At 33.6% G+C, this 14,243-nt stretch overlaps 1 protein-coding gene across 25 annotated transcripts in view; it reads left to right on the forward strand.

The window, feature by feature from the left end:
* Positions 1 to 14,243, forward strand: part of BAZ2B (bromodomain adjacent to zinc finger domain 2B) — a 311,231-nt gene that overhangs the window by 207,746 nt on the left and 89,242 nt on the right. For 17 of the 25 annotated variants that reach the window (XM_073883542.1, XM_025855507.2, XM_025855516.2 and 14 more), the window contains 7 exons: positions 976 to 1,179; positions 1,481 to 1,876; positions 6,624 to 7,230; positions 8,876 to 9,169; positions 10,351 to 10,411; positions 11,209 to 11,317; positions 11,583 to 11,684. In XM_073883542.1, the coding sequence (XP_073739643.1) occupies positions 976 to 1,179; positions 1,481 to 1,876; positions 6,624 to 7,230; positions 8,876 to 9,169; positions 10,351 to 10,411; positions 11,209 to 11,317; positions 11,583 to 11,684 (1,773 nt within the window). The remainder of the gene's footprint in view (positions 1 to 975; positions 1,180 to 1,480; positions 1,877 to 6,623; positions 7,231 to 8,875; positions 9,170 to 10,350; positions 10,412 to 11,208; positions 11,318 to 11,582; positions 11,685 to 14,243) is intronic. The other 8 variants (XM_073883558.1, XM_073883600.1, XM_073883608.1 and 5 more) reach the window with 2 other exon arrangements.

Raw genomic sequence — 14,243 nt, forward strand, 5'->3', positions numbered from 1 at the left:
AAAAAAGATTTATTTATTTATGTAAGAGTTGGGGAGGGGCAGAGGGAGAGAGAGAGAGACTCTCCAGCAGACTTTCCACTGAGCGCAGAGCCCCACTTGGGCCTCTGTCTCATGACCCTAAGATCATGACCTGAGCTGAAAACAAGATTCGGAGGCTGAACTGACTGAGCCACCCAGGCATCACTACTATTGTCTGTTATTTAAACACAAAAGTTTTTTTTTAATGTGACCTAATGGTCACTTTCTACCAATTTTGGGTTTTCTTTTTCCTGTAGAGCCTTTAATGTTCCAATTAATATCTCTCTTTATCGTATTTTCTATCTTTTCTGAAGTGAAATATAAAAATTAAATTCATTGCTAAAGCAGCCCTTAAGTCTTTTGCTACTTATTTTATCTTCTCTCCAGTACTTATTACATATGGAATTATTTGCTTTCATATTAGTCATTTGTCTACTCTACCACCACCTGCACTAGAATGTAAGTTTCTTGAAGGCAAGGACTCTATCTTAGATATCATTGTTGTCCAGCATCTAGAAGGTGTGTTTGGCATGTTATATATAAATAATTGGTTATTGACTCACTATCCACATAAAAAAGAAGACTACAGCTAAATATAGAACTTGAGTGTCTGTAGCCCTTATTGTAATTGGAATTATCATTTTGTAAATTGCTCTTTTTAATCTGCCATACATTTTGAAGCATGGCAGTCATATGAAGAGATCTATATATACTATGTCAATGTTTCTAATGTTCTATACATGACACAGCCTGTACTTTTCATTGGAGAATTCCTATCATATAAATTAATTGGATCTGTTTGTTGAATAACTACCCTCACGACATGTAACTTTTCTCTTTTTTCTAAAGTGACATTTTGAGATGGAAATATCACTTGAAAATTAAAAGAGCATACCTCTTACTGAACTTTGAATTTTTCCAAAAATAAAGTCTTGCTAAAAACTTGTCTTTATCCAGAAACCAAGGAAGAAAGCTATGGAAAGTTCTAGCAACAGTGATAGTGATTCGGGCACATCATCAGACACCTCAAGTGAAGGCATTAGTAGTAGTGATTCAGATGATCTAGAGGAAGATGAAGAAGAAGAAGATCAGAGTATTGAAGAAAGTGAAGATGATGATTCTGATTCAGAGACAGAAGCACAACATAAGAATAACAACCAGGTATAAATAGTTTATTGGCAGTATCCACACATTCTTCCTATTTAGGAATTAACTGGTTTATCTTGACTCTCAAAGTCTATAAAGTTTAAAGTTAATCATGTCTTTAGTTCTTAACATTTGCCCAACAAAGGAGATGGAGAAACATTTTTAAAGGGACATTTGGTATATTTTCTAGTGAGCTTTATGTAACTATCATAAGTAATTAGCACTTTTTAAAGTACCCTTTTTTCTCCAAATTTACTGCTTGACATTCTTTGTTTTAATAGATACTGAGAAGTCGTCTTTTTATTTTTATTTACAGGTGCTATTACATGGTATTTCAGACCCAAAAGCAGATGGACAGAAAGCAACTGAAAAAGCCCAGGAAAAAAGAATACACCAGCCATTACCTCTTGTGTCTGAATCCCAGACTCACTCATCATTCCAATCCCAGCAGAAGCAGCCTCAGGTTTTGTCACAGCAGCTTCCATTTATTTTCCAAAGCTCTCAGGCAAAGGAGGAATCTGTGAACAAACACACAAGTGTAATACAGTCTACGGGATTGGTGTCCAATGTGAAACCTTTATCTTTGGTAAATCAAGCCAAAAAGGAAACTTACATGAAACTCATAGTTCCTTCTCCTGATGTACTTAAAGCAGGGAATAAAAATACCTCTGAAGAATCTAGTCCTTTGACCAGTGAAATGCGATCCAAACGGGTAAGTGAAAAATTACTTATAGAAGAATTTTATTATTAGAGAAAGAGCTTTTATATTGTCTTACAATATATGTTTAAATTAAATTCTACTCTTATTTCCATACTTTATTAGTTACCAGGAAGAGAATATGCACACGAGAAGGCTAGATTTCTCTGATTTTATAGTTACATATACATCTGCTTAATATATTTTTGGCAACACGATTGTGTCATTTTTTTTTTCCTGAGGTATGATGATTTAGTAGTAAGGGGAGACATATGTTAGAATAAGATATACTCCACAATTATTTTGTTTAAGATCAATGTCCTTTTTTTTCTAATATCAATATATTCTTTTTTAAAGAAATAAACTTGAATAGTTTACTTCTGTGATCCTATCAATTACAAGCATAAAAATCCTTTATGAAGAATCATTTTCCTTTGCCATTTTTTAAAATAATTTTTTTAAGATATATTTACTTAGTTTAGAGATAATGTGTGGGGGTAGAGGCAAAGGGAGAGAATCTCAAGCAGACTTCTCGCTGGGTGGGGAGCATGGAGCCCGACTCCAGGCTAGTCTCACAACCCATGAGATCATGACCTCAGCTGAAACCAGGAGTCAGACATTCAACCGAGTCACCCAGGTGCCCCCCCCCACTTTTTTGAAGAATTTTTTTAAAGATTTATTTGTTTGTTTTAGAGAGAGAGTTTCTTTGCCATTTTTAACAAATTATGTGAAATACAAAATATTTTGAATAATTTTATTTATACAAATACCAGAACTACTAATCAGAGAATTTTTTCTTCTTTATTTTCTTGCTATTGATTTTATATTACTACATAGTCTACATTCATAAGTCTAGTAGAATTCTAATAATTAAATGACCAATGCCTTTTATTCTAGAACCAATCTAGAGTAGAGAAAATATATTATGTTTGAACATAATATCCTGTCTTTTGATTACAAAAATTGTCATTAGGCCTCCTAATCATTAGATAATTCTTGTACAGCTCCTGCGGTTTGCCAGCTATTGTGAAAATGCATTTACTCATTGAACACTAACATCTGTAAGTGCTACTGATATTATAATGCCATTTACAGACAATCAAGTTGAGATTCATGAAACTTAAATAATTCCCCCAAGATCACACTGCTAGTTAGTAATAGAGTTCATATCTGGGCAGCATAGCACTAGAATCCTTGCTCTTAAACACTGTGTGATATGCTGCCATTCTTTCTTAAAAAAGTTACAGTGTCCTTGTCCATTAAATCTTATTTTACTGTGAAGAATTTAAGAACAGGGTCAAAGTAAAAAAGACTTGGATAAATCAGGCCTTTTTGAGAATCTAAATGAGTAGTTCACAAGCCTAAGTATACACTAGAATCACTTGGAAAACTTAAAAAAAAAAAAAAGAATAACACCTCAGAACAATGAAATCAGGACATCTTGTGCTGAGACTAAGGTATTGCATATATCAAAAGCTTCCAGGCGCGCCTGGGTGGCTCAGTCGTTAAGCGTCTGCCTTCGTCTCATGTCATGATCCCAGGGTCCTGGGATCGAGCCCCACATTGGGCTCCCTGCTCTGCAGGAAGCCTGCTTCTCCCTCTGCCGCCCCCCCCCCCGCTTGTGTTCCCTCTCTCGCTCTCTCTCTGTCAAATAAATAAATAGAATTAAGAAAAAAAAATGTGTCCAAATGGATAGCCAGATTTGCGAACCCCTGATCTACATGGAATGACCAATGGTATTATACCATGCATATGATAACCTGTAATGCTCTGCTCAGTCATAAGGAAGTATTATTATTGGCATCACATTATTGACTCTCCATGAGTAAATTAAGCAAACTAAAAATTACATTGAGTTATTTTTTCAATAACGTATATTCTACTTTAAGATAGATTATAGAGCATATCAAGAGTTATTTGCATTTTGAAAGGTTTCTGGATTTTTCAAAGTTTCTTAAATATTTCTTATTAAAATAATTTTATATGACTGCCTATTAGAAAGTCACTTATTAAACACTTGCTTAATAAATGTAACCAACCTAGACTTCCTATACATTTGATCATATGTGATTCTTACAAAATTGTGTGAGGTAAAGAAACTAAGGCTTAGAGAGATTAAGTCACTTGCTAACATCACAGAACAAGTAAAGAGCAGAAGGATTTTAAACCAAGGTCATTCTTACATTAAAACCCATGATTAAGATGAAATAATTTGGTGTTTCTAAAATGATAATGGTAGTTCATGAGAAATATTTTATGTGAGTGGATCTTCACATTAGACTCAACTCCAAATGACTTTATCTACTTTTCATTGGTACCTAGTATTGAGTTATAGGGTATTTTATAAATATTTTTCTTATATCAGCTCTCTTTCTTTATATGACAGTCTAACATATAGAATTTTGCTTTATTCTTATGATAGTCTCTATTTCATGTTACCTGCCATGTATGTTTCTCCCACTAGTCTGTGATTTTTTTTAAGTATTATTTAATCATTGGTTCTTTCCATACATGTATAGTATAGACATTTAATTCAAATCGGTACACATTAATTGGATCTATATAACAGTAGTGAATTTTCTTTATCAAATTTTGCCTAGAGGATTTTTTGTGTGGACTGAGAGACTCAGTAAGGGCTGGGAACAAGAACTTGGAGGAAGGACAGAATTTCAAACCTGTCTCCATACGCTTGTCATCCAAGTGTCATCCAAGAACAGCAAGACATTTACTTCTGTGCAGTTCTCAATTTTCTCCCCTCTTCCTTTTTATGTACCACCCCCAATATCAAAAAGCACAACATATTTGCCTTAAAAAAGTAACTGCTACTACTCTTAGGATAAAATACAGTGATCTTTGGTTATTTTTGAAAACCTTCAGGTGTCAATATATGGGAAGTGGGTCTTTAGAATTATGGAGTGAGAAGCAATTTCAGAAAATTAAAACATAAAACTAAAGGGCGAGGTTTTGTTTTCATGACTGTTTTGATCCTATGTATTTAGAAGGCAAATTTACTACCTGTAAAAAAAGAGTACAAAACGATTATATGACATAATTTTATTCTAAGAAATGAAAATACACTAAATTTTTCTGCTGAAAATTTAAATCAGTATATATTAAATATGAAGGTAAGTACATTATATAATATATACTTACATGTAATATATATTTCTTTATTATATAAATATTAAGTAAAATTAAGTATGTTAATGTATTTTATATAAGAATTTTGCCATAAAATTCTTTTTAAAAGGTAAATACAATAATTTAGTATAATTTTCCATATTTTATTCACTGAATAAATACTAATTAAGCACTTTCTTTTTGTGAAGCATTGCCTTAGGTATGAGTATTATGTGACAGTCTTTGTTTACAAAGTGAAGTGTTACAGTAAAGATGTTAAATAAGATAAAGCAGTTTATTAGGAATTGCATACTGCTTATTAGTACCGCTCCTTTAAAAGACTCAATACGTCATTCTATATTGCATTCCATCTGCATTTATACTTCTGAAATGCCCACCACAAATTTTTGCCGACTAGAGTGTTAAGAGCCCAGATCCAAGCTGACGGCACTGCTGATTTTAATTTTAAGGCAGCCATTTTCATTACAGATTTTACCTTCTGAAATTTAACTGTATTTCTAGTAACTTAAAATATTTTAATCATTCTACTTAAGTATTTCATGTATTAATTATATATATTTAATAAAGTTATATGGTTTTATTCTTTTTAAGAAGATTCTGAGAGCCAAATAATTTTTTGTTCCTATTTACAGATGTAAGTTTTATGGCTTAGTGGTTTACAAATCAATTTTTTCCAAAAGTATAATTTTTCTAAACTATTGTCTTACACGCTTTCTAATGCTAATGTGCTAAAGGCACTGTAAGGTAGATCCCACAGAATGTTGAGCCAAACGTCCCAACAGCTTCATATCATGTATGCTGCGGGTAGTACAGGGTAACAAATAGGAGGTAAAGGAGTTCAAAGGATAGAGATAATGAGTGCTTCTGGCTGGAACAAACCTGGAAGACTTCTTGGGTGGGATTTTGAAGAAGGAACAAGATTTCATCAGCTTGAGATTTATAAGAGGAGGATGTTTCACACAGAGAACATGATTATAGCAAAATGTGGAGGTAGTGAAAGTATGACATGCACAGGGCATGGCAAATAGTCCAGTTTGACTAGAAAGTTCTATTAGTGCCTACTTGAAAAGTCGTCTGAGGATCAAAATTAAGTGTTTAGGCTTTATAAAGTTGCCAATGACAAAGGAGACACTAAAACTTTTAACCAAGGAGCTAATACAACAAAGTAAAGGCTGTAAATTAAGATAAAATTGGCATTGTCATATAGCATATATTGGGAGTTGTGTGGGAAGAAAGGGTGGTATGGCTTAAGTTTGAGCAATATTTTAAGGAAACAACCCAAAAGACATAGGGATATGGCTGACTTGGAAGAGAGAAAAGTAAAAGATGTTTTTAGAGTTTCAGATTTAGATTATCAAGACAGTGGGAGCAATAATAATGAGAGAGGGGCAGTCAGGAAACCTATATTTTGAGGGGAGAAAGACTAATTGAATTTTAAACGTATTATGTCTAGCCAAGATTCAGCAACCAACTAGTCATTACTGCCACTAATCTTAAGCACTTGTATATCATAATTTAAATTTGTATATGAGCAGCTGTTGTCAGATATGGGAGGCAAATAGAAGTAATCTTTGTTTTTATGGTACATTGTTGTTTTGTTTTTTAACTTATGTTTCAACAGGAACAATATAAACAGACATTCCCAGCGCAGTTAAAGAAACAAGAGTCATCCAAGAGCTTGAAGAAGGTTATTGCAGCTTTGTCAAATCCAAAAGCAACCTCTAGTTCACCAGCACATCCAAAACAAACAGTAGAGAACAACCACCCTAATCCATTCTTGACAAATGCACTTTTAGGTAATCACCAACCAAATGGAGTTATTCAAAGTGTCATTCAAGAAGCTCCTCTAGCACTTACTACCAAAACTAAAATGCAGAGTAAGATTAATGAAAACATTGCTACTGCAAGTAGCACCCCTTTTTCCTCACCTGTACATTTGAGTACAAGTGGGAGAAGGACCACCGGCAATCAGACAACTGTGATACCCTCTGCCTCTCCCATAGTGCACCCTCAAGGGAAGGAAAAAGCGCTTAGCAATAATGTAAACACAGTAAAAACACAGCACCACCCTCACCCTACAAAATCTCTGGTGGAACAGTTTAGGGGAACAGATTCAGACATTCCCAGTAGTAAAGATTCTGAAGATTCAAATGAGGATGAAGAAGAAGATGACGAGGAAGAAGATGAGGAAGATGATGAAGATGATGAATCTGATGACAGCCAATCAGGTTATTTTCTATTTTTAAATTTGAAGTATTTATCTAAATGCTATGTGGACCAAAAAAGCTAAAGGAGGTTCTTAGTTCGCAGACTTAGAGTCTTTGTCATTCACTGTGTTTCACACAGCTATGTGCCTGTCCATAGTGAGCTGGTAAAATATTGGAGGGATTGAAATAAGAAGTCCTAAGTTAAATTCTCAGCTTTATTATTCATTTAACATTAAACGAATAAAAACTTTAAGTGAAAATAGATGATGCATAAATTAAGAAATAACTTCACAAATTTGCTTAATTTTCTTTTAATTCATGACCATTCATTTGTCCTTTCTTTTTCATTTCTTCTGCTACTTATTTAAATGTGTCAGTAGATATTTTGAATGAAGGAGGTAAAATTGTAGTTAGTCATTTAGAAAGTACCTAAATCCCTACGAATGTCCATTAGCAACACAGAACTTATTTAATCAAGTGGAGTGCTCCTTGATTTTATTTTGATTTGCTTTTTAGTTTTGCTTTTTTTTAAACTTCTTTCTGTTTTTCTTCCCCTTAACTCTCCTCATTGTTCCACAGAAGATTGAAAGCATAAAATATAAAATAATTTAAATTTTATATACAAAGGTGAAATACATATTATAAAAATATTTGGATTTGTTACTGGTCAGCCACAAGTCCAGTGGTAAATTTTCTAGCTGCCAATATGAATAGGAAAATATAGTCAGTTATACAACTTAAAGCATCTAAGGTAGAAACAACCTACTTGCTCAGGGTAAGAACAACTTTTCCTGATAATATTTTTTCCTGGGATTCCCATAAATACAACTTTGCATGATTGAGTATGAATATCATTATTAATAACTTTCAAAGGCAATTTTTATAACAAATTTCAAAATAGGCCAATGGTACTACACAAAACGTGATTCCACAAAAATTGTTATTCTGGGAACCTTTAAAATATGTTCCAAGTATCAGGCCTGTGTTTATCGAAGTTTAATCCAGGAATTAAAAACACCTGTTTATAAGAAGCGATGCATTTATAGGACTACATTCCTAGACCAAACTTAAATAATTAAACCGTTAAATGTTCCCACATAATTATTTCTGTAACCTGGTCTTTTGTGAAGCCTGAGAAGCCTGATGAGGTCTTGCATCTACATAAAATAACTACAACCAGAAAAGCCAAGAATCTCTCAGAAAATGGTTTTCTTTTACCTCAAAGCCCAGATGTAAGAATGATGGTAGTTCCAGACTTTTCTTCCTCATACTGAACCTAGTATACCTCTTAAGCTATTGGAATCTATTAATTTAAAGAATCAATTTTATTCCCTCTACACCTTAGTTTCTCTATTAAATTAAAAATGATTTTGAAACCACTAAGCAGAACTCATCATGTGAATAGTGTCATGTGAGAAGAACTGTTTTATGATTAAAGTGTTGAGTAAAACCGATACTTTTAACAAAGAATCTTGAGAATTTGTAGTCTGCATACATTGTACTCAAATAGCTTGTAAGATAATAAATTTTACATGAACTCTTCAGGAAAGTCGCTCAGTTGAGTTCAATCACAGATGCTGATTCCTAAACTATTCCATTTAGATACAAACTGCAAATGTTGGTGATGATCTAGTTATAATATACAAATGCTTCTTTTACTTCCCAGAATCAGATAGTAATTCAGAATCAGATACAGAAGGATCAGAAGAAGATGATGATGATGATAAAGACCAAGATGAATCAGATAGTGATACTGAAGGAGAGAAAACTTCAAGGAAACTGAATAAAACAACTTCCTCTGTCAAAAGCCCTTCCATCAGTCTCACAGCTCACTCAACACCTCGTAACCTCCACATAGCAAAAGCCCCAGGCTCTGCTCCTGCTGCCTTATGTTCTGAGTCCCAGTCACCTGCTTTTCTTGGCACACCTTCTTCCACACTTACTTCAAGTCCACACTCTGGTACCTACACTTTATTTTTATTATTGTAAAGTAGAAGTCAAACCATAGCAAGAATTATTATTTATCCAGTGTTCTGGGGATGACCTCATTGGAATCAAGTGTTACAGCTAGATTCGAGGTTGGCTAAGAAAGGTCAGCATGTATTTTCAAAGGATATGACCAATTACCATTTTTATTCTGTGCTTCCCATTTAAGAACCTGATTGATGACAGACAGCTCTTGATTTCAATTATCTTCCTGCTTTTGTGTTCAGTTTATGCTCCTAGAATTTAGAATTTGACTAACAGTTGGACTTTTTTGTACTTTATAAAAGTGAGCTCACTAGGTGACTTGAGATACAGTTGCATATCTGCCCAACACATAGCCAAAGGTCATTTGAGTTAGTGAGTAGCATTATTATTTCATTAACATGCCACATCTTTTTTTTTCTATTTGACCTTTTATAAACGTCTAGAGGTCTTCATTAAAAGTTTTTACATTAATATTCCAAAAGGACTTATTTCTATTTCAATAGCTAAGAAAATATGGAAGTGTATAGTGCAGTATCATGTTGCTTTACTTATTTCACTCTTTTCTTAGAAATGTCTAGTTTTGCTTTCATTTGCCATGGATCAGTATGATATTCTACTAATTTAAGATGCACATATTTGCATTTGTGAAACTTGGCCATTGTCTATGAAGAATTTTACATATAATCATAATCCTATTCCTTTGTACTTTTGGTTAAGAGATCTAGTAGTAGTTGTGACTATGGATTTATATGAACATAGAAGTTATATTTAAGTGTATGAGCCAGCTGTTGAAATTTTTCAGCATCTTAAAACTCATATTCTCAATGAAAACAACTGTACCTGGTTTCCTGAAACCTCTATCTACGATTTTCCTCCTCCTTCTTTAGCTATTTCTTTAAATACAAAATGAGAGGAAAGCTATGTATTTTTACCTTCCATTGTATTTTCATTAGAAAGACCAGTTATTCTATCATGCAGACCAAAGGAGACAGAAAGAAAAATCCTCTGTATAGTGTGTTTTGTTGCACATCATCTAAAAGTAACCTACAAGTTGCAGAAACACCTTCAGTAATTCAAGTCATTATATTTAAAGAAAAGTTTCAAAACTATCGAAAAATTGTCATCTATATAAACTAATCTTTTATGTTAACTGGCTGAATTTTCTTGAAGGCACTTCCAAAAGAAGAAGAGTAACAGATGAGCGTGAACTGCGTATTCCTTTGGAATATGGGTATGCAAAATAAGACTTCTCTTTTTGCTTTGCCTCCACATATTTATGCATGTTTGATTTCTCACTATATCTCACTCTCTGCTATTCATAAAAGAATTGAATATATTGCATGGTATTTATTAGAGCAGAAGAGCTAGAGCAAAGGGCAAAGAAGTTGATATATCAGAAAACTGAAATGAAGGCCAACTGCAGTGTTTCGGTATGGCAATGCTGGGATGGGGTCATGCGGCAATGGGACTACTGACTGAAGAAAGAGCAAGCAAGAGAAAATCATTTGGCAGAGGGCAGGGCAGAGACACAGTTAAGAGTATGAGAGGTTTTTGCAAAGATGGAATTAACAGAAAAAGCCACTGTGGGCAAAACTGGGGGACGTGAGCAGAGTGTGGTTTAATTGGAACTGAGAAGTTTTACACTTGAAGTACGTGATCCTCAAGGAGCAGAGAGCCAGGTTTATGGTATTCTTTTCACCTAAAGCTTCTCAGATATAAAAAATCAGTACACAATGACACATGTTACTGAATTTGTCTGAATACCCAAAGTAATACCAGTTACGATTTCTAAGAAATGTAACGGAGTTTAATATTTGTAACTTGAGTCTAATTAATTTTTGGTGGAATTACTTAGCTAAAAATCTAAGTAACTTTAATGATAAATGTATCTGAGTTGTATGATTAGGGATTTATATTTGTTTTATTTGTATTTTTTATGTTGTCTAAAAAGCATGTGCTCTTAAGTTTTTTTTTAAAAAGCTTTCTTAAAACTAAATATGTTATAACTCTCATTTCTGTTGCCTGTAGCTGGCAAAGAGAGACCAGAATAAGAAACTTTGGAGGGCGCCTTCAAGGAGAAGTAGCATATTATGCTCCATGTGGAAAGAAACTTAGGCAATACCCTGAAGTAATAAAGGTACATACTCTTCACCAAATAACATACATTTGGTGCCTATTAAGCATGTTTATGGAAAAAAGGTGCTCTCCTTTCTCAGATAAAGTTCCTTGATTCAACATATTCTCTTATATGGGTCTAAATGTACTTAACTTAAATTGATCTTCTCTAAATCCATAGCCCCTTGATAGAATATGCAAAACATTAGTGTCCTGAAGAAAGCTCTACATCAAAGCTGGGTTGTAATTATTAAAACCTGAAGTGGAAAAATATGTGATTTTTTCAGTATCTCAGCAGAAATGGAATAATGGATATCTCAAGGGACAATTTCAGCTTCAGTGCAAAAATAAGAGTGGGTGACTTCTATGAAGCCAGAGATGGACCGCAGGTATCCACTTTTTAAAAAGTATAGTCTTTAAACCAAAAAGTAGTACCATAACCTAAATGAAGTAAATTTCACTACACTCTGAAGCATTGCCTTTTGTTAGTTAATTCGTATAAGCTATACATATAACTTTGTGGTTAACACTCACCAAGGCCTCAATTTACTATATTCTAGTAACAAGGAGCTTTGACATAATAGATGTCTTTTTCAAATTTTTTAAGTCATCATTTTCCTGTTTATTTATTTTGTCAACAATTTTACAATTTATACAGGTATAAAATTATCTGCATGTTCCCGTGAAATATAGAAAAACATTAGTTCCCTGAAAGGTAAACTAATTTAAAGGTAAATTAATTTGAATAGGAAAAATATGTTGTTAGAAGTCAGTCCTTAGTTTTTTGGGAAGGATCTTGTCCATCTGATTATGCCATGCTACATGAGCCATTTTCACAAGTTTGATAATTTGGGGTTTGGGGACATTTCCTTACTATTAGGTGAGTGAAATTTCTGCTTTTTACAGAAATTGAATTTTTCACTTAATTATATACATTTCTGAAAATATCACCACAACTCCCTTTTTGCCTGTGGGTTAAGTACACAACCTTACCAATCAGCAGGAAGAACCCACCACAGAGACTTCATTTCCTGTATGTTTCCTTTAGGATTTTGCTTTTGTTTCTTACTTGGATTCAGCTACATATGCTTATTATTCCCTTTAACTTTGTCAGCTCCACTGAAGGAGGACCTAGTTAAGGAGTAAGGAGACCTAGATTCTTGTTAACCTGTGAAATAGACTTTGTGATTTCAAGCATCAAAATAATGCCACCTTTTCCCTCAATTTCTTTGTCTGCAAAATAAAGACAATAATAATTTTACTTCTGCCTCATAGGATTATGGTGAGGTTAAAATGAGATCATATGCATGAAAATGTTTCAAAAGGTTAAATTGCTCAGCCAACTGAAGCTGATATTTTCTTTCTTGATTGACTCTTTCTTCCTTTTGGCACAGAAAGAAATTTTTTCCAGTAATAAATATTTTCTAGTGTGAATAGGCAGGTTCTTCCATCCTATCTTACCCTCTAATATTATAGTTAAAGAAATAAAAAAAGGCCTTCCTAATTCTGCAGGAGGTTTTTTTTGAGACCTCAGACATTAAGGGAATTTTTCCAAGATCACACAGTCTCAACCAGGCAGAGACATAACTAAAACTTAGGGTTTCTAACAGTGGTCTTTTACATTCATCATATAACCCATTTTCATTATTGTCTGTTACTTTTTAAAGAACATGTTGCATCCAGTTCCGCTTGTTTCTTTCCTGGTAATTCTAAAATGCCAAAATATATTTCTCTGAGGCTTAGCTTCTTGATTGAAATATATTCTAGAGGGCACCTGGGTGGCTCAGTCGTTAAGCATCTGCCTTCGCTCGGGTCATGATCTCAGGGTCCTGGGATCGAGCCCCACATCAGGCTCCCTGCTCCCTGGGAGGCTGCTTCTCCCTCTTCTGCTCCCCCTGCTTGTGTTCCCTCTCTTGCTGTGTCTCTCTCTGTCAAATAAATAAATAAAATCTTTAATATATATATATATATTCTAGGATTTTTCTCTTTTTATTTTTTAAACTTAAAAAATGTTTAGGGGCACCTGGGTGGCTCAGTTGGTTAAGCATCTGCCTTTGGCTCAGGTCGTGATCCCAGAGTCGTGGGATTGAGATGCCTGTTGGGCTCCCTGCTCAGTGGGGGGTCTGCTTCTCCCTCTCCATCTGCCTCTCTCCCCACTCATGCTCTCTTGCTCTTACTCTCTGTCTCTCAATAAATAAATAAAAATCTTTTTAAAAAAATTTTTTAAATAAAGATTTATTTATTTAAAAAAAAGTTTAAACTTAGACTAAATCTGTTAGCATACAGATCCTCAGAATTTTATTGTTATTATACCCACTTCCATATATACTGGATCAGTTTCTTATCACAAAAAATAGTAGAAAACAATAATAATCTTATTTAAAATCCTAGTCATTTTTTAATCTTTTGGCTCATGGTATCAAATCCTTACTTGTCTTATTTATGACAAAGATATCCTTATGTGTTTAAGTTGAATAGATTTTTGTTCTGAGAGGAAAGCTAATTGCTGTTCAATACATAAAGGATTTTTAGTTTTGTATCAGTGACAATTAGACTTAATCTATAAAGCCTCATTAGGCAGAATAAGATGTTCTTTGACATCCATTCACTTTTTATTAAACATAATCAGTGTTTCCAAATGTGTATTGCTTTGTTGAGAGATCAATTCATCAAGGAAATATGATGAATTACTAAATTCAGAATATGTTAAGCTGCCAACATTTCGGCCGACTGCTAAGGGAAAATATTAGCAATTTTGAGAGCACTTCTGTCAGTTAAAAAAATTAGTAAGTTGGATTTGTTTCAGGATACTTTGAGAGAACAACAATTAAAGGTAAGTAATCCAAGAAAAGTTCAGTTAATTAGAAATGTATATAATTATATAATAATTTTCTATGAAAATGAACAAAAATTATATATTTTTGTTAGAGTAACTATGATGTGTGATA

This window comes from Callorhinus ursinus, unplaced genomic scaffold, assembly GCF_003265705.2.
Source record: "Callorhinus ursinus isolate GAN/ISIS: 27379988/994484 unplaced genomic scaffold, GSC_fseal_2.0 scaffold2, whole genome shotgun sequence".
Lineage (NCBI taxonomy): Eukaryota > Metazoa > Chordata > Mammalia > Carnivora > Otariidae > Callorhinus > Callorhinus ursinus.